This window comes from Manis pentadactyla, chromosome 9 (assembly GCF_030020395.1).
Source record: "Manis pentadactyla isolate mManPen7 chromosome 9, mManPen7.hap1, whole genome shotgun sequence".
NCBI lineage: Eukaryota > Metazoa > Chordata > Mammalia > Pholidota > Manidae > Manis > Manis pentadactyla.
Genome location: NC_080027.1, coordinates 26,296,815 through 26,317,053, shown reverse-complemented (window position 1 = coordinate 26,317,053; position 20,239 = coordinate 26,296,815). Strand labels below are relative to the sequence as shown.

General features: G+C 44.2%; 1 protein-coding gene across 1 annotated transcript; it reads left to right on the top strand.

Moving 5' to 3' along the window:
* The first annotated feature begins 8,428 nt into the window (after positions 1-8,428).
* Positions 8,429-14,345, top strand: LOC118931134 (tripartite motif-containing protein 43-like). Its single transcript, XM_057508189.1, has 6 exons — positions 8,429-8,839; positions 9,385-9,480; positions 10,717-10,947; positions 12,038-12,221; positions 13,321-13,813; positions 14,186-14,345. The coding sequence occupies exons 1-6, from the start codon at positions 8,429-8,431 to the stop codon at positions 14,343-14,345; spliced, it is 1,575 nt and encodes a 524-aa protein (XP_057364172.1).
* The last annotated feature ends 5,894 nt before the right edge of the window (positions 14,346-20,239 follow it).

The following is a 20,239-nucleotide window of genomic DNA, read 5'->3' as shown; positions in this document are numbered from 1 at the left end:
CCCAAGTGCTGTTTCAGATCCCAAGTGCTGGGATGGAATCAAAGGATATCAGATGCAAGAACAAGTGTCACCGATTGGCTCTCACTAGTGATCTGTTTAGGACATTTGAGTCTAGGAACGCACAGTGCTGCACATAGGCAAATTCCTTACTAGCTCATAAGAATGAAGAACTCTGTCCTTTATCTTGTTCCTGAAGCTAATTACAGGACTAGGGGTGATGTGGTTTGTTAACATCTAGTTGAGGAGCCACTGCCTGATGGGGAGACAACATGAAACACACCAGGACCCCAGGGGGCACCAGGAAGAGGACATCAGTGGGTAACTGAGAAGGTTCAAGGCGCTCCAGTTTCTGCCCAACCCACCATTCCTTTTCAGCAATATATAACCTGTCCATATGCCCCAGCCAGGAAGGCAGATTTGGGAAAGGTTGCCTACCTTCTCCTTGAGCTGTGTCTCTGATAATAAAGTGTTTTCTGCCTCAAACCCAAAATCTCAGACATTGACTTGCTGCACATCAGGCAGACAAGTCCACAATTGGGCTTTGGTAACAGTTTCTTTGGAGTCGGGAGCTCAAGCCCCATGCAGGAAGCAGAGGGGCCCAGGTGCTTGCTGCTCCTGGCTCCTCACCGCTGCAGCAAGTGGCCAAGGAACCCAGACTACAGTCCCCTGGGAAGCAGCTGGTCACTGGTGTGTAGGGATATCAGGGGTGACACTGAGGAAGACTGGTTGAAATTCCACCTGTATGTCCAGGGAAAGGAAATCCCAGGGCAAAATACCTCTAAAACCGGTATCAGTCAAAGGGAGAAATAAAGTTTAAAATCCGTGTATTGCTTACAAACTGCAATATGGGCCCTTCTCTCTTTCCTGCACCAGCAGAAGCAAACCAGCCCTCCCCCTCACCTCTCAGGGACAGATAAGCCCTCCTTTGCCCAGGTAATTCCCATTGATATGGAGATGAACTTCTCTCCACCCCTGAGGAATGATGCAAATATATTAAAGCCATACTTCTTTCCATCTCTGAACGCCCACTGATATGCAGAGGTACTAAAGCCAGGTGAGATATTCTGGAAATATTACAATTTTACCCACACCACCTTACCACCCCGAAACACTACACTCTATCCCAAACCCATCCCAGACCACCTGGGCCGAGGGCTTTGGTCCTTTTCCCAAACCTGTACCAGCATGTGTTTCCCATGCTCCTGGGCACCCACCCTCTACCCTCATCATTGGGTGTGGCCATGCTGTCCTGCATGCTCAGCTTCTGGTCCCTGTGACTAAACTGCCACACCCCTTTATGTAAGCCCCTGCTCTCCAACTTGTCCTGAAGCATGGAAAAGGAGATGCCTCCCAGATGGTGTTGGTCTGGCTCCTAGTCCCCGGGAGCTGCAGGAACCCTGTCACCTCCCCCAGGCCCCCTCTCCCCAATTCTGAGCTGTGTCCCCTGCCACCACACTTCTCACCCAGTGGACAGTTTAGGAAAGCTGCTCAGTCTCCCATCCAGCCCACCAGAGCACAACCATCCTACTCTGTATCAAAACAGTCCAATGGTAACAATCAAAATCTGATTTCCACATCACTTTTATGAAAATTAATAAAGGAAAACCTCACCTGGAGTCAGGAGGGCTGCAGGGAGCTCTCCCTGTACAGCTCAGATCCCACCAAAGAGATGGAAGCCACAGTTTTAGCTGCTTTACTCCCAACAGGAGAAAGATTTCCACTTCTGCCTCCCATAAACAGTCTAGACAATGACAGACTCAGCCAATAAGATTCCATAACACAAAGGACTTCCAGTTTAGTCCAGTGGATTTTTTTTCCTTAGAACAGCCTGCTTGATGAGGACATTTTCCTCTATCAAAAAGTATTTCTCTGGTTTATTCTCTGCACATGCCTATAGCATTGCTATAGCTGGCATGTCTTTGCTCTGGCTTGCATGTCCCAAATTGCAGTTCTCTGCTATTCCCAAATAAAAATGCTTTTGCTGCTAAGGTGACTGATTGCTTTATTTTTAAGGTTAACCTTTATCTCATCAATGTAATCTCTAGCCCAAGTATATTTTGAAGCATTTACAATAGCTAATAAATAACTGAGAAATAACTTAAATGTTCTGAAGAACAAGGTATCATTTAGTAAAATACCCTGTATGTTATTTGACAGTCTGTTAGTGACAATATTTTGTAATCACAGATTTAGCGCATGATGTCTTTTTTGTTTTTTACAAATGAATTTATAAATATTCTAAAACAAATGTTTTCACATAACAAAAACCCCTGCCAGACGTACTGAATGATGTAAAATTAGAAATAGGAATTCACACACATTGGTCCAGTTCACGGTGAGTGAACTTAGGGGCCCAATTTTCAGTGTATTACCAATGCAGTCAGAAATATTTAAGACAATACCATGTTTTTGAGAGAGAGAGAATGTGCATCCCTGGCATTCACTCTGTGGGTGGTCCTGCATGGCAAACCCAGAGGGTAACAAGGAGGCCTGTTTTCACAATACTTACATGTAATGTCAGACAAATTCACAAGGGTTTTATGAGCTGCCCAGGGGGCTAAGCTAAACTAGGAGTGCAGCACCCAGAGCCTTTCTGCAGGGACTCACACCTTCTCCCAATACTCCTCAAACTCAACGGATAACTTTAAGGGATTTGGCAGATGCAAGAAAAGTCTGCTTTCCTTTTAAAAGGTAAGAGTTTAAACTAGGCCATTCTCCTAGCCGCTGTCTGAGGGGCAGGTTTCCAACTAAACACTCCCCTAACGGCCTGCTGTCCATGCCCCAGAGACTTGCAGGGGAAGCCCTGCCTCGGGCTCCCTCTGGGGGTTCCACTGCGCAGGCCTGGGCCTCCCTAGAGGGGCATGCTCCGCAGGTCAGGCTCTGGGCTGGCCACCTTCCCCATTTTGCAAAACACAAAGAAGCGATGGCAAACAGTGATTTCACTTGAATGTCATAATTCTCAGAAACATGTTATGAATAATTTGAAAAGATATGTGAGTTTATTAGTTAACCTACATTTCCATACTTCACAGAGGAAAGGAGGATGCTGATTACGAATTGGAAAGCAAACCCCTTAGGGTTGCTTTTACAAGAAGCCCCATGATTGAGGGCTTGCATTTTTGGAATTCAAGAGCAATTTTTTAAAGCCTAATTGTAAATACATGGGAGCATCAACCCCAAGAAATATATACACACATGTATTTTGTTCTTCTTTTTCCAATTTTGATAGTTGTGACATTAGACCGTTCATTTGGGATTGCTCTTCCTTTTTTAAATATGCTTGGAGTGCTATATACTTTCCTCTTAAGACTGCTTTTGCTGCGTCCCACAAAAGTTGGGGCTTAGTGTTGTTGTTGTCATTTGTTTCCATATATTGCTGGATCTCCATTTTGATTTGGTCATTGATCCATTGATTATTTAGGAGCGTGTTGTTTAGCCTCCATGTGTTTGTGAGCCTTTTTGCTTTCTTTGAACAGTTTATTTCTATTTTAATGCCTTTGTGGTCTGAAAAGTTGGTTGGTAGGATTTCAATCTTTTGGAATTTACTGAGGCTCTTTTTGTGTCCTAGTATGTGGTCTATTCTGGAGAATGTTCCATGTGCACTTGAGAAGAACGTGTATCCTGTTGCTTTTGGATGTAGAGTTCTGTAGATGTCTATTAGGTCCATCTGTTCTAGTGTGTTGTTCAGTGCCTCTGTGTCCTTACTTATTTTCTGTCTGGTGGATCTGTCCTTTGGAGTGAGTGGTGTGTTGAAGTCTCCTAGAATGAATGCATTGCATTCTATTTCCTCCTTTAGTTCTGTTAATATTTGTTTCAGGTATGTTGGTGCTCCTGTATTGGGTGCATATATATTTATAATGGTTATATCCTCTTGATGGACTGAGCCCTTTATCATTATGTAATGTCCTTCTTTGTCTTTTTTTACTTTCTTTATTTTGAAGTCTGTTTTGTCTGATACCAGAATTGCAACACCTGCTTTCTTCTCTCTGTTGTTTGCTTGAAATATCTTTTTCCATCCCTTGACTTTAAGTCTGTGCGCATCTTTGGGTTTGAGGTGAGTCTCTTGTAAGCAGCATATGGATGGATCTTGCTTTTTTATCCATTCTATTACTCTGTGTCTTTTGATTGGTGCATTCAGTCCATTTACATTTAGGGTGATTATTGAAAGGTATGAATTTATTGCCATTGCAGGCTTTAAGTTTGTGGTTACTTACCAAAGGTTTAGGGTTAGCTTCTTTACTGTCTTACTGTCTAACTTAACTCACTTGTTGAGCTATTATAAACACAATCTGATGATTCTTTATTTCTCTCCCTTCTTATTCCTCCTCCTCCCTTCTTCATATGTTGGGTGTTTTGTTGTGTGCTCTTTTTAGGAGTGCTCCCATCTAGAGCAGTCCCTGTAGGATGCCCTGTAGAGGTGGTTTGTGGGAGGCAAATTCCCTCAACTTTTGCTTGTCTGGGAATTGTTTAATCCCTCCTTCATATTTAAATGATATTCGTGCTGGATACAGTAGTCTTGGTTCGAGGCCCTTCTGTTTCATTGCATTAAGTATATCATGCCATTCTCTTCTGGCCTGTAGGGTTTCTGTTGAGAAGTCTGATGATAGCCTGATGGGTTTTCCTTTGTAGGTAACCTTTTTTTTCTCTCTGGCTGCTTGTAATACTTTGTCCTTGTCTTTGATCTTTGCCATTTTAATTATTATGTGTCTTGGTGTTGCCCTCCTTGGATCCCTTGTCATGGGAGTTCTGTGTACCTCTGTGGTCTGAGAGGCCATTTCTTCCCCTAGTTTGGGGAAATTTTCAGCAATTATTTCTTCAAAGACATTTTCTATCCCCTTTTCTCTCTCTACTTCTTCTGGAATGCCTATGATTCTTAAATTATTTCTTTTATATTGATCACTCAGCTCTCTTAAAATTCTTTCATTCCTGGAGATCCTTTTATCTCTCTCTGCATCAGCTTCTCTGCGTTCCTGTTCTCTGTTTTCTAGTCCATTAATGGTCTCTTGCATCTCGTCCATTCTGTTTTGAAGTCCTTCCAGAGCTTGTTTTATTTCTGAATTCTCCTTCCTTAGTTCTTGCATATTTCTCTGCAAGTCCATCAGCATGGTTATGACTTTTGTTTTGAATTCTTTTTCAGGTAGACTGGCTAAATAAATCTATCTCCCCAGATTCCTTCTCAGGGGAAGATGTAGCAGATGCTGAAGCTGTCTGGGTTAGTCTTGTCTGAATCATATTTTTTTGCCTTTTCATGTTGACAGGTGCTATTGACTGTCAGCTGGGAGGGCCAAAATTTTCACTTACTACTGGCCTTTCTTTACTGGGGCAACTGCGACCCCTAGTGGCTTGTGTTGGGTAATTGCGTGTAGCGTGGGTCTTTGTGTCTTGCCTGGCCGGAAGGGAGAAATTTCCCTTTCTGTGGGCGGAATTTGTCTCAGGCTGCTTCTCTGCTTTCGCAGCGCCCGGTGGGGTGATGGATGGGGGGGCTGCTTGACTGTTTGCCTCCGTGAGGGGTCTCAGAGCTGTTGCCCAGGGGGTTAGTGCACCCGGTTTTCCCTGTAATTTCCAGCTGCTGTACTGTGACCTGGGTTGTTTCCGTCAAGCTGTTAAGTCCCTGTCCCTTTAAGACTTTCAAAAAAGCCCCCGCTTTTCTTTGTCACAGGGGCATCAGCTTCAGCACCCGCTCTGAGGTCTACCCCCTGTTCTCCCAGTATCCAGGGCCCCCTGGGCATATACTGTGTCTGCGCTCTGGCCCGGATGGCTGGGGCTGGGTGTTCGGCAGTCCTGGGCTCCGTCTCCCTCCCGCTCTGCCTATTGTTCTCCCGCCGGGAGCTGGGGGGAGGGGCGCTCGCGTCCCGCAGGGCCGGGGCTTGTATCTTACCCCTTTCACCAGTCGCTGGGTTCTCGCTGGTGTAGCTGCAGTCTGGCCACTGTCCTGCGTCTTCTGGTCTCTCTTTTAGGGCTAGTTGTGTTTGTTGTATTTTCAAAAGTATATATGTTTTTGGGAGGAGATTCCCACTGTCCTACTCACGCCGCCATGTTGGCTCCCCACACATGTATTTTGAAGGATTTCAAGATGTGTTTTAATTGTCACTTCTTTCCAAAACTCTACATTTCCAAGCTGACTGTGGGGAAAATATGTAGGAAAGGGAGGTGTCCGGATTTAATTACTAACTTTTTGAGAGATCAGGAATGTGAGTTATTCCTTAAAAAAAATTTTTTTTTCTTTTCTGTACTGTTGTTTTTTCTGTCTTGTTTCAAATCAAGTTATGAATTTGTTCAACCCAAAGCTGGTGTTCTTCCCTGCAGTGGTCCCTGAGCTGGGTGGGGGAGCACCAGGCAGAGAATCTCCTGTTCCACTGTGGCTGGGAGGCCTTGGGGACTTGATCCGCACTGTGAGGGACAGGAGAAACCTCCATTCTGCAGTGGTGGGCAAAAGTGTTCTTACATTACAGTCTCACCTTGAATGATAAAAGTCAATCAAGCAGGCAAGCAATCAAAGAAAGCGTTTTCTCCCAAAGGGAGCATATTTCAACCAGTAGCAGCAAACACATTTCCAAGTCCTCAAAGACATTGGCTGCGATCAGTACTAGCTGATGAAATAATCCTTTCTCCCTCTTGGTAAGTGAAAAATCGAAGTCCTCAGTTTCAGAAATATAGATGTAAAGGCAGCATTTGAGGGTTGGTGTGTTGGGAGCATGGTGGCTCTGATGTGGTGGCACTTGGAGAGGTGTGTGGAGATTAGCCATGGTGTTCAATCCACCTTTCCCTCTGGCTGCAGAAATCTGGTCATCCATTCCACCACGCCTCTGAAGATCTCTGCAACTCAGTCATGTGGAAGACTTGGGTGTGGCCGTCAGAGACCCAATATAAGCAGATTCAAGGAGCTGGACTCATGCCTCTCCAGCACTGAGTGCGCAGGGAAGTCACCTGGCTGCAGAGACTTTTCAAAATTCCCACTAGGACTGTTGGAAATCTTGATCCCTGAGCTGACTCCGTATCACTGCTCCTTCCCCACAAGCACTTGGGCAGCCCACCCATTTGCTCCTTAGGTAGGTGCACCATTCTCTCCAGAGTTGCTCCTGGGACCTCCCCCAGGAAAACCAGAGCTTCCTAATTTTCATCTTTCGGCCAAGGGAGGTTGTTTCTGTGAAACAATGTTTTGCCAACGTTGGGAAAATGATTCCATTTCTTTTTCATCAGCCTGTCTTGGGTGTGGGGTTCAGAATTAATAGGATGATTAAATTTACTTGACTTATTTTATGCAGCCTTTGATTATTCTTAGGTAACATGAGGACTCAGGAGGCAGCTGCCAGATATATTGTGTACCTCCTAAGGAGCGTTAGAGTATGTGATTCTGTACACAGCTGTTGGGGAGTCCCCTTGAAATGTGGTGCATAGTCTGCATTCACCAGAGGTAACATTCTATAATATACAACTAGGCAATGTGTTCCATGACTTGAGGAAAATACTGTTTCCCAATGAAGGATGTGTTGTCTCTTAAGAAACACGAGCTTTTTGATTTAAGAGAATCAGGGAAACTATTGAGCAGAAAGCAAAGTGAGAATGGTGCCATACAGAAATGTGAGACATTTCAGGGATATCCTTATCTAACTGGTGCAGATATGAGAGCTGAAGTTTTAGCAGAATGAATTTAACAAGCAGGATTTGGTTTTGGTGCAGATGATTACCATTACATCCAAATGGCGTCTTGTCTGATGCGAAGGGGTGCTTGATCCCAGTTCTAAATATCACCATGCATAGGGGGGCTTAACCGTAGTTTTAAAGAGTTGGAAGATGTAGCCTTTGTCATTAATTTCTGGTTTGTGTGATTAAAATGTATATTTAGACAGTAACAACAGGAAGGCAACTTTAACAGCTTAGCATATTTGTGTAAATGCATTCTTGTTAGAATTGCACCCATCTGATAATGTTTTGTTTGTTTTTAGTAACTTTTCAGAATCTGTTTTGGAAGAAAAATAAAGGTCTTAGGTTATGGCTTCTGACTGTGATCAAAAAAGATATCCAAGGAAAACTGCTTAACAATTACAGAGATGGAAATAGAGCCTGAGTCAACTCTCCTGGGCTAAGTGGATGGCTGGCCATGAGCACCCTGAGAGATTTTTAGAGCAGTCGTGAGCTATGACTTGGCCCAAAGTTCCAAAGCTCTGATTATCTGGAGGAAAGTGAGACCTCCCCCAAATGGGGGCTCTCTTCCCTGCAGGACAAATGGGGGCAGGAAGTGGTAGTGTAGGTGAGGCAGTCCAGAAAGTATTGTCTGGCTCTTGAGAGTCACACCCAGTCTCAGTTTGCCACTGGCATCATTGGCAAAGCGGAGCGTCTTCTGCCCCAGAGAGGGTGTATTGCTGAGTCAGAACCAGGGTGTCTCCAGGGCCAAGGAATAAGCTCCTGCTTTTCTTCCCTCAGAAACATGGACTCAGACCTCGCTCAAGCCTTCCACAAAGAAGTCACCTGCCTCTTCTGTCTGCATTACCTGACAGACCCTGTCACCTTAGGCTGTGGGCACAGCTTCTGTAGGCCCTGTGTCTGCCTGTTCTGGGAGGCAGCTGAAGTCCCTGCCACTTGCCCTGTGTGCGGGCAGCCGTCCCAGCTGACACACTACAACACCAACTTCCTTCTCAAGAATCTGGTGTCCACCGCCAGAAAAGCCAGTGTCCGGCGGTTCCTGAGCTCTGAGGCTCAGAGGTGTGGGCCCCACAAGGAGGCCAAGCAGATCTTCTGTGAGGAGGACAGGAGCCTGCTCTGTAGGCACTGCTCTCAGTCCCCAGAACACGAGACCCACAGGCACTGCTCCACCGAGGGGGCGGCCGAGGAGTACCGGGTGAGCCAGGTCTCTGGGAGCACCCTGAGAGGGGACGGGTGGGACAGCTGAGGGATTCTCAGGACCTGAGAGTCCAGAGGGGGTGGAGTCCTCTCATGGTTGAGCGCCAGTGAAGCCGACAAGACACATCAGTTCACCTGCCTTCATGTCACTTGCCTCCCAGGGGAGGGTGGTTAGGTTAATGGTCAGGATTGTTTTGTTAAAGTTTCACACTCCAGCCACTGTACAGCCCTCACCTTGAGAGGCAGGCAGCCAGCTAGGCAAATGGAGCAGCAAAGGGCAGGCATCACCAGACCCAACATGTGGGGCAAGATGCCAGGCTGTGTGAACAGTTAGCAGGCCGTTAAACTCTCTGTCAGTTTCCCAGGCCAATAACTACAAGACACTATGTGTCCCTAGTCACGAATGTCCTAAATAGACCATTAGTGAGAGCCAATCAGCAGTGCTTGTTCTTTCATCGGACATCCCTTGATTCCATCCCAGCAGTTGGGGTCTGAAACAGAAATCTCTTTCCTTGTCTGCTGCTGAACACCCTTCTTCTTCAGGAGAAGCTCTCCAAGCAGATGAGATCTGTGTGGCAAAAAATCCAAGACATCGAAAGAAACCTCGCTAAAGACGGCAGGATCTCCATCTACTGGATGGTAAGTAGGAGACTGTATTTCTCTCTGCACCAGATTTAGACAGACATGGTAGAGGCTCAGACCCACTGACAAATTGTGCCTGAGTCATGTGCCCTGACACTCAGTCAGTGGGTGGAACAACAGGAAAAATAATCCATCTGCCTTGTGTACCTGCCATAGCATGCCTGTTGGGATCTGTAGAGTCTCATAGGTCAGTCATTGCAGGAAGGACTCCAGGAGAACATGCAGCAGGTGCTGGCATGGAGGCCCCTACAGTGGTCTGGCCAACTCAGTAACCATTATTCAGGACTCAGGGCCAGTGAACTTTCTCAAGTTTCAATCAATCTATGTCCTGACGGATGGACAAGCAGGGGCTAACCAGTGTGGGCATTTCAGACAGATTTAGGATGCCCAGAAATTGAACTGTGGGCATTAAAGAGGCTATCACTACCGAGTGCAGGCAGTGATGCCTGATTAGTGCAGAAGTCCAGGAGAAGGAAGAGGAAACAGGATCAGCCATCTCAGAAGTGTGCCTGGCATGGTGGAAACTAACGCAGCAAGGAGGTAGAGAATGATATAGGGACAGCAGGAGAAAATGGACCACATTGAAAAAAATTTTAAAAAGGAGCAGGAGCAAAGAGAAAGACAAAAGACAGATGGAGAGTGAGAGTGGCTGTGGCCGAGCCCATCAGTGCCAGGAGGGAACAGGCGATGGGATGAGCACTTGTGTCCTTCCAGGCCTTCTGGGATCCTCTGGCCCCTGATGGAGGGTGAAAGCCCACTCCCCGAGAGAGGGTGGCTGAGTGAAAGGCCGCAAGGATGGACATCAGTTTGAGCTGTGGGCAGTGAGAGTTTTAAGACCATCTCCTCTGATGGCTTCTAACCCTGAGAGGAATGCAACTCGGCTGCTGTAGGGGGAAAGGTCAGGCTGAGGAGCAGGGAGATGGGAGGCTAGACTACTTTGCTCACTGGGTGACTGATGAGTATAGGCCATGCAAAACTCTCCTCTGGGCACTTCAGGTGCTTGCGAGGTGGATGGAAGTGCCTTGAGGGAAGGCTGGGTCTGGCTCTAGGCACAGTTTTTAAAAGAATGGAATATGGATGAAAGGGAGAAGAATGGATCTGGATTCTGAGAAGTGGGTGGCATGAGTTGAGGATGCAAGGAACTTCCTGTGAGAGAAGGCAGATGGAGCAAACCACATTCTGCGTAGGTGTCCTGTCAGCCAAAGTGTGACCTAGGAATCCTGTGCCCCCCAGATGTATGTGACTCATCACAAAGACATGACCAGGGCTGTTTACCGGCCACTGCACCCGATTCTCCTGGAGGAAGAACACCAACACTTAGAGCTTCTGAAAGAGGAAGGCCAAAAGGGAGTTGCACAACTGGAGAAAATTCGATGCCAAATTCTTGACAGGAAGAGGCACCTAAGGATGGTGTACAGGGAGCTGAGAAAGATGTGCCAGAAACCAGATGTGGAGCTGCTCCTGGTAAGACCTGAGCTCCTGCCCCAGAATGTTTTCTGCTATCTGCAGCCCACTCCCTTGCCTTGTACTATTTGCTCCCCAAGATGTATTTCTCCATCTCCAGCATCTGTGGTGGAGGGCTCTCCTAGTGGGAAAAAAATGTACAGATTCCCTGGGGAATGGTCCCTTCTCAGAATTCGCCCTTTGTAGTTTGCTTTTGTAAAAACCAGAAAGGAAGGACTTCTTCCGAGACATCTGATTTTGGTCTCCAACTGGGGGATGAGAAGACATGTGGGGGAAAACGCATCCATTTCCTCCTAGAGTTGGGATCTCCCAGCTTTGGACTGCCCTCCTTTGGGGCATACTTTTCCCCTTGCAGACAAGCCCCAGGCAATGAATACTTTGCAGGCAGCTGAGGGGCCATGCAGTCACTGCCCTCATCTTGTCCTCTCTCCCTCTCCCACCTTCTGGGTTCTGAAGTCCTCGAGAATTTAGAATCCATTAATATGTATTCTCCTGATTATCTTCAGGGAGGGAAAGGAAAATGAACTTGCAGCATAGTTGGGCTGCTGGTGGTGATTAGGACTTGTCTGAACTTTCCCAGAGCCCATCCTGGTGGGCAGAGTGCCTCATTTCTGCGGAAGTCTGACCTACTCTTTTTTTCTCAACAGGAACTGGGAGACATGTTGAAATGGTAAGTTTGGTTTTTTGGTGCTATCTGCCAGGCCCTTCTATCAGAGTGAAGACAGAACGTCTTAGATGTTACTCAGTGGCTATGTGAGCATATGTTGGTGTAGGTTCTGCTGAATGGTTTCCTGTTCCCCTGAATCACAGGTTAGTTTCCCCCACCCACTTGTATCTGAGGGAGGTATGTGACGTGGGCTCAATGCAGAAGTTTCTGGAAGAACCCACTGTATTTGATTTTTAGATTTCAAAATTAGGAACACAGAAAGTTTCAGGGACTAGGTTCCCCAGGGTCAGGTGAGAGAAAGAGGCAAGTACCTGTGAGAGTCGGGGGTGGGCAGAGGCGCAGGAGAAAGCAGGAGATGCCCTAAGAATGGTTCAGTCCTCTTCCCCGAATTGCGGGGAATGGATTTTGTAGAAGAATGTATAGTGGAAAGGGCATGAGTCTTCCTCAGCCCTGTGTGCAAGAAGTCCTGGGCACCAGAGTGATGACTTTCATCTTCCTCCTTGCAGGAGTGAGCAAGCAATACAGGGGCACATACCTCAGCGTCTGAGACCAGAACTCAGAGCACGACCCATCACTGGACTGATGGACAGGCTTAACCACTTCCGAGGTGAGTTCACCCTATGGGTGGTCCAGCGGGCAGGGTCTTTAGATACTGGTATTCCGTATGCAGCCTTTTGCCCTCTTTCCTAATCTTTCATTTTGTCCACGAGAATAGCCTGCCAATAGGCATATGTGGTCGCCTTGAGTCAGTCACATGGTCCCACTGTCCCTGGAAAAGGTCAGGGGAAACTGGTGTCAGGATAGATGGGATTCAGGCCTTATCAATTCTCTAGCATATTGAAGAATAATGTATAGGATGAGACAAAGGGTATGCTCCTTGAGTCCTGGGGTCATCATCATCTACAATGTCAGTTGTTGATCCACTGACTGCTAGAAAACTGGATATTCCCACTAACCACAGCCAGTTAGATTTTCTAAATACTTTGGCTTTAACGTCTTCTTGCAATGGAATATACAGTGTGAGTCTATATTATTATATAATAAGAAAAACTACATCTGAGATAAACTCAGTGCAGGAAGCACTACTCTGTGAATGAGGATAAAGCAAACTGGGGCTTGAGGGGGTCCACAGAGAGCTCCAGGACTGACCTACACCTGGAAGGTCAATTGTATAGATAGAGAAAGACTAGGCCTCATCTTTAACCAGATGCGAAGGGTAAAAAATACTTAGTAGGAAACCGCTTATGAGAATGTGTCTTTAGATATTCTTCCCCTGTGTCAATTTGCTCCCTTTGCTGCACTGTGGTATAATATCCCGGTAAAGTGATCCTCTTTATTCAGTCTCAGATGTGACTCTTTCTCTGAGAAGGGGTGGTGGAGGTAAGTTTTTTGCAATGGACTTGGAGACAATGTCTGGTTTTCAGATGTCCTGCAATGTAATCAACCAGTAGACATGGCCTCCCTGTCCTTTACAGTCTCTGCATGTTGAGCAAGTCTTTTCCACTGTAATGAGGCCTTTGGTCGTTGAGCAGATAATGCAGGTACCACCCAAACCCAACCTTTCCCAGTCACGCCTGCCCTTCTCACCTTGGACTGGTTCCCCATCACCCCATCCTCTTAGGTACACTGTCGACAGGGCCTCTTCTGCCACAGACAATGTAATTTTTAACATTGGCTTTGAGAGGAATCTTCTCTTCTCTCCACAGTGGAAATTTCCTTCGATAACGCAATAACCAATCACCACATCAGGCTGTTGGAGGAAGTGAGAAGTGTGAAGTTTCTCCGGGACTCCGTCTCTGTGTGTCTGGCTCCTGCAACATCTAACTACATTGCCAGATGGGGGACCCAGTGCTTGGCCTCTGGCAAACATTACTGGGAGGTGGAGGTGGACGACTCTGGGGACTGGGCTGTGGGCGTGTGTGGGGAGACGCAGGCCAGAGCCGCAGGCCCGCTGACCGACGCCAAGGACACCTTTCTCCTGCTATGTGTGAGGGAGGGCGACGGGCCCAGGCTCTGGACCACGGGCCCGATGCGGCCTCAGTACACAGAGATACCCCTGGGCAGCGTCGGCGTGTTCCTGGATTTTGACAGTGGCTCTCTGAGTTTCGTGGATGTGGGCAAGCGCTCCTTCATTTGGAAGTACCCCGGAGATTTCTTCCACTTCCTGGTCAGGCCTTTCTTTTGCACTGGCCGCCCACGGTGAGGCCTGAGCCTGGGGCCTGGCTGTCCTGCTGGGAGCCCCGGGGCTGAGGAGGCCCTTCTCGTCAGGGTACCAACCACGGTCTCTGTACCGGGTTAACTTTTTCTTCTCTGATGCAATCCCTTCCTCCTGCTTTCCAATATAAAAATACTGTGCGTGGCAAAATGTAGTCCTGTGTTTTCTTGACATTCCTGGTCACCTGGTTGGCCCCCAGCTCTGGGAGTCGGCTGGACTTGGCCCATTGCGTGGGTGTGGGGTTGGAGCTCATGATCTTGGTGTCGGAACCCAGGGTATGGGCATCACAGGGCACGTGGTTGTCTTACCATGGCCGTGGCCTCTGCAGTACTTTCTCTTTCTTCCCCTTGATCTAGTCCATCGTCCACACCCATTTACCCTCAGGGGGAAAGGAAAGGATTTGACAGGAAAGATCTCCCTGACCCTGAGGACCAACATGGGGCCTTTGTGTTTGTCAAGCCAGAAGAGCTGGGTCTTCTCACGTGTACAGTCATAGGAGTGTCGAGAAATCAGTAAAGGGACCACCTCCTGGACTCAACTGCTGTCTTCTCAGCCAATCATAGGAGTGTCCGGAATTAGAGAGGGGCGCACTGCTCTCTTGTCAGCACTTAGCACATTGCCTGCGACATCAGGTCCCTTGCCAAATATTAGAATAGGTGGTTGAGACGACTCTTACTTGAAATGGGTCTTGCTACAAAAGGTGTCGGCCGTAAATCCAAAATTAGGGATCTCAGAATGTGAAGGCTGATGCCCCCAAATTCTTCAGATTACTCAAGCTGACTTTAAGCCTCATCAATTTTTCCACTGTCCTCCGAGTCCTGCCTCTGCATGCTGGGAGGCAGGAAGGATAGACTGTGTGTGTTTGTAGGTATTACAAGCATGGCAATCATTCATGATTTCTTTAGTTATTTTACTTTAATGTCATAGTCCAGGTCATGATGAAAGTGTGCAAGGAGAGAAGAAGAAAATGTAGACATTCTCCTCTCTACTGTCTGTCCCCCTATCTGCATCATAAAGTATTGTATTGGTTTGTGGTTTAATTGTACCTTTCTCACACTGACTGTACATTTACTGTTGTCTTCCCATCAATACACATGCTTCCTGAGTGCAAGTCACCCTTGAGCAACTCAGAGGTTAGGATTTCTGATTGCTGCACAGTCAAACTCTGAATATAACTTGCTTCCCCAACAACATAACTGCATTTAAAACAGGTCAATTCTTTTTAGATGCAGCAAAAAGTAGAAAAGTAGGAAACAAATGGGAGGTTGAGGAAATGATCGTAAAGACAGCAAGCAGCGGGTGTATTAACTGTTCACTTGGTTCCTGCCAAAGTTCATACCTTCCTGAAGGTGGATCAGATGTGGGCTGGGAGAGGTACACTTTGAAGGGCAAGGGTTTCCTTCCTCCCTCCTCTGAGTTGCCCATCCCAGGCCTTGCTCCTCTGCGCCTCTCAGATCCCATGTTTGTAGTACATACTCTGGCTGGTTTGTTCAGTTGGAGACAGAGAGCCCATGCAAGTAACAAAAAGGTCATTCTCGCACAATATGTTTCCTTTTCCACCAACCACATCATTGGTGGAATCTGCTGCTTTACATACAATAACACATACTGTACTTTTATTAAAGAAAATGCATGTTGTCCTGTGCACTTCAAACCCATGTTGTTCAAGGTCAACTGATTCTTGATAGAAATTCATCAATTCTGGTTCATGAAATCGAGGTGGTTTCTTGGGACTAGAAAAAGACTAGAGCTTGGCGGACATTGCAGGTTGCCAAGCCTGCTGTTGGCTGTGTGGTCTGGAATAGGTCACCTAAATTCACTTTATCAGTCCCTTCATGTATCACTACTAGAAATAAAAGCTGCTGTTCATTGAGCACTTACCATGTGGTGTATATATATTGTTTCTCCCTACTTACATATGAAAACCTCAATCAGATACCCACTTGAGGACTGACCCACAAGAAATGTTAAGTGACTGGAGTTAAAGCAAAGGGTCTCCATTGTCTGTATTCTCAACTTTGGAATGTGTTGCTTCCTCAAAATTCACATCACAAGGAGGAAATGGTGTAAGATATGAACAACCTTCTGTTACCCCAGACTGAGAACAATGATTTCAAACAGTTTAGAAATAAATAAGGAGCGAAATACAGGCATGCAAAGGGGGGAAAACAAAGAAATTCTCTTGAGACTAAAACACCCTGCTTTGCTATCTGTGTGTTAACTCCCAGTCCTGCAGTTTCTCTTCCTCCAAGGATAACAGCTGTAAACAAGGTAAACTCCAAGAGCACCAGTTTCCCAAAGTAATCTTTCCTCATTTAAATGCTAAAATCTCCACCCAGGGAGGAGCTGCAGGTGATTACCATAATATGCAATCCATGGGGAGTCCTGAACAGCTAATAAACCAGCTGAGATTTTTCCTCACCTCTGGAAGGGGTGTGAATCTCTTTACCCAAGTTTCTGAAAATCTTAGAAGGCAGAAAACCCACTAAGAGATTTTTTGGCTGCCCTACAGGGACACGATGCTTCAGGAACTATGCCTAGTGGTCTTCTTCCTTGCACTTGTTTCTACCTAAATTGGACTTGGTGTGACTTCATTCATCTAAAGCTCATCTGGAAGGGAATTCATCGTGTTCAGTAACAATTACAATGATGTTAGTGAGGGTCAGATTATCTGATTATCTAATTTAAGTAAAGAGTTTTTTCTAGGACCAAATGCAATAAATATGTACAGCCAATATTAAAAAGTTGTATCGTATTTACTTTGATTTTCCAGGCATTTCTCTCACTGTCTGATCTGTTTACTGCTGTCAGCAATAACCCCAGTTCATCTTCTCCCTTTTTTCTCAGTAGATGGCTTTGCATCCTACCTCATCAGTCAAATGGAGTTCATGAAGTTCCTTCCATTCATGCTCTCATGCATTTATTTCAAACCATTATCACTGCTTTCCAATTGTTTGCACAGCAGAGCAACTTAACGTTAGTTTATATTTTTCAGAGAGAGTAAACATTTGTGAAATGCCTATGTTGTGCTTGACATGAATTACATCTGAGATAGGTGTAGTCAGTCCCTAATATTCCCTTTCTCATATCAGATTTTAGAGGACAGACATGAAAAAGAAAATTACAGTATTAAAATTTTGTTGCAGTATTAAATCACCCACTTGATTTTAAAAGAGAAAGGCTTAGTCATATAAATTGGTTTTAGAATTAATATATTTCAGTGAGTTTGAATGTCCACATAATTGCCCAATGTTTATCACTTAGCTCTTCATCATTCTAAGCTTATTATCATTTCAGATTAGTGAATTCAGACTTTTTCAGGAGGTGAAGGTCTAAAATGTTGTTTATTGTGAAAATAGGCTGTTGTTCCTAGTGCCTTAAAGTTATATTGTCATTCATTAAAACAAAGTGTGATGAATGAAATATGAATTGGGCACGCTATGCTAATAGACGCTAATAGGTAATTCTCAGGCACAATGAAATCTGATTACTACCAAGTTTGAGCAAAAAGGACCAGAACAAATGATATGTGCCAATATCTGATCACTCAGATCTTCCGCTTTGACATGGGTGGTGGCTGTGCGGGCAATTTGGAAAGCAGTTCTCAAAGCAGCCCAAGCAGTAGAATCACCTGAAGACATCTGGGAAATAGTGATACCTGTGTCTTACTCCGAGAATTTCTGTTAAGTTGTTCTGCTGTATAGCCTACAACTGGAGATTTTCAAAAACTCCCTAGATGATGAGAGTATGTCATCAAGTTTAAGAACTGCTACTCCAAATCAATAATTTTCCAACTTGACTATGTTGAAATCACCTGGGCAACTTTAAAAAATGCTGCTATCTGAGCAACACCCAAATATTTAAACTCTAGCCAGGTGATTACAATATGTAGTCAAGTTTGAGAACCATTGTCTGAATTTAAACCTATATGTAAGTTCATACTTCCATGATGTTTTTAAAATAAGATTACTCAGGAATACAAGACATATTTGCATTCGAAAGAGTAATAGAGATGATAGAGAATTAATATTTCCACAGATAGATGTATCTGTAGATACTGTCCTACCACTTGAGAAGCAGATTTGTGCTGTGTCTGAAAGTAAGATACAGGTCACTGTAAACTTTTCTAAATAGCCAGGTATTTTATTCTTTCTGTTGCAGTTGTAAATGGAATCCTGAATTTTCTTTCTGCTGTTTCATCATTTGTATATAGAAATGCAACAGATTTTTGTGTATTCACTTCATATCCTGCAATTTTGCTGAATCCAATTATTAGTTCTAATAGTTTTTTTGGTGGAGTCTTTAGGTTTTTCTGCATGTAGGATCATGTCATCTGCAAATAGTGACATTTTCACTTCTTCCTTACCAAGTTGAATGCCTTTTATCTCTTTATCTTGTCTGATTGCCACGGCTAAGACTTCCAGTACTATGTTGAGTAAAAGTGGTGGGAGTGAGCATCCTTGTCTTGTTCCTGATCTTGGAGGAAAAGCTTTCAGCTTTTCACCATTGAGTATGATGTTAGCTGTGGGTTTGTCGTATATTGCCTTTAGTATGTTGAGGTATGTTCTCTCTATACCAGGAAAGGTACAATTTGCAGGAAATTTTAAGAGAAATGAGACCATGAAGGAAACTAGTATATTTGAAACTAGTATGTTGGAAACAAGTATGATTGAAAAAAGATAATTGTGTGTGGCAAAGTAAGGCAAATAATGATAATAATTGCATAAGTTGAGTGTTTATCACGTGACCTCTATTTAACCGCATTATATAGTTTATCTTTATAATCATAGTTAATCATACTAAAACCTAGTGAGAATGACTGCCCCATCTCCTTTCTTTGTTTCATTGCTAGTGACTAAGGAATATTATCATTATTAGGTAAGGTAAACTGGACTGTTTTTATTTTATTTATTTATTTATTTATTTATTTATTTAATTGAGGTTCCTAAAAAAATGTACAAATCTTAGTGTACAGGCCAATGAATTTTGACATGTTTATATATTCATGTATCCATCACCCAGCTCAATGAATTTTGACAGGTGTATATTTTCATGCATCCATCACCCAGATCAGGATATAAACATGGATGGACTGAAAAGGTATTATGCTTAGTGAAGTAAGTCACAAAGAGAAAGACAAATACCATATGATTTCACTTATATGTGGAATCTAAACAACAAGTAAACAAACAAACAAAACAGAGATTCATAAATGCAGAGGCCAGACTAGTGGTTGTCATGGGGGAGGGTAGGCATAAAATAGGTGAAGGGGGAAAAAAAGTCAGTGCAAACTGCTTTTATATCAAAAAATGTTATTTTTGTTCTAAGCTCAACTCCTGAAATATGTGTATTTGGGTCAAATTTCCTCATACATCTGATTTTTTAATTATATATTTGAATAGAATATTTTCAAAAGTTTTGTATCTTAAATTTCTATGGTTTTATAAGATTTAACTTCCAGTCACCTAATACATATTGGTCTTTGAGACTTCTAAATCTTTCAAACTTTCGGGGTGCTCTGAAGTCTACAAGCATGCGTTTGTCTTAAAGGGGGAGCTTCAAATTCATTCTCGCTTGAGAAAATAAGAAAGGATGTATCTTGGTGAAAAGATAGGCAGAAAGTCTAGAGGAAGCAGGAAGAAGAGGGGCGTGTAATTACATTGTGGAAAGGAGATCAGTAGCAATTGTTTCCTATAATCCAATTTTAGGAAGAAGAGCCTTCATTCTGTCTGTGTTTCTTTATCCCCAGCCCTTGGAATTCTTTTTTTGTGAGTCTCTCCCTTCACCTACAGTCCATTTCCAAAGATATCTGGGAAACACCCACAGCTAACATCCATGAGCCTAATTCTGTTTAGAAGAAAAATCACATTTACAGAAAGGAAGCAGTCTGCAAGAATCAAAAAAGGATGATCAAGAAAAAGTCATGTGATTTTTTTGTAGCCTTGTGCTTAGAAGATTAACTAGTCTCTCGAAAGCTAGAGGGGTTGGGAATTTTCTTCTCTGGAGTGAAAGAAACATTGCCTCAGTAAAAGTTGGCACTAATCAGACATCCTTGTCAATAACTTGTCTTAACATCATTCTTCAAAGGCCAGCTAAGAACTGATTGTGGAAACCGTTATTTCTCTGTAATGTCCTTTCTTTAAACACTTACCTGTAATTCTGTATATATCAAAAACTGTCCTTTCTAGGAAATGGTAGCTGGACAATAATTAATTTGTATTTTTCTCTCATCATATTAATTATTCGCTGGTATGTTTTTATTTTTATCAGCAAGTTTTCTACTGTCTTATGTGTTACTGCCTTATATGGTCTAGATTTTAAGATTTTAAGAACAAGTTAGCATAAAATAAAAAACTATTTTAAGGATCTCATCAATGTCTCATATTAATTTTTTTCTTGTAACTAGTGCA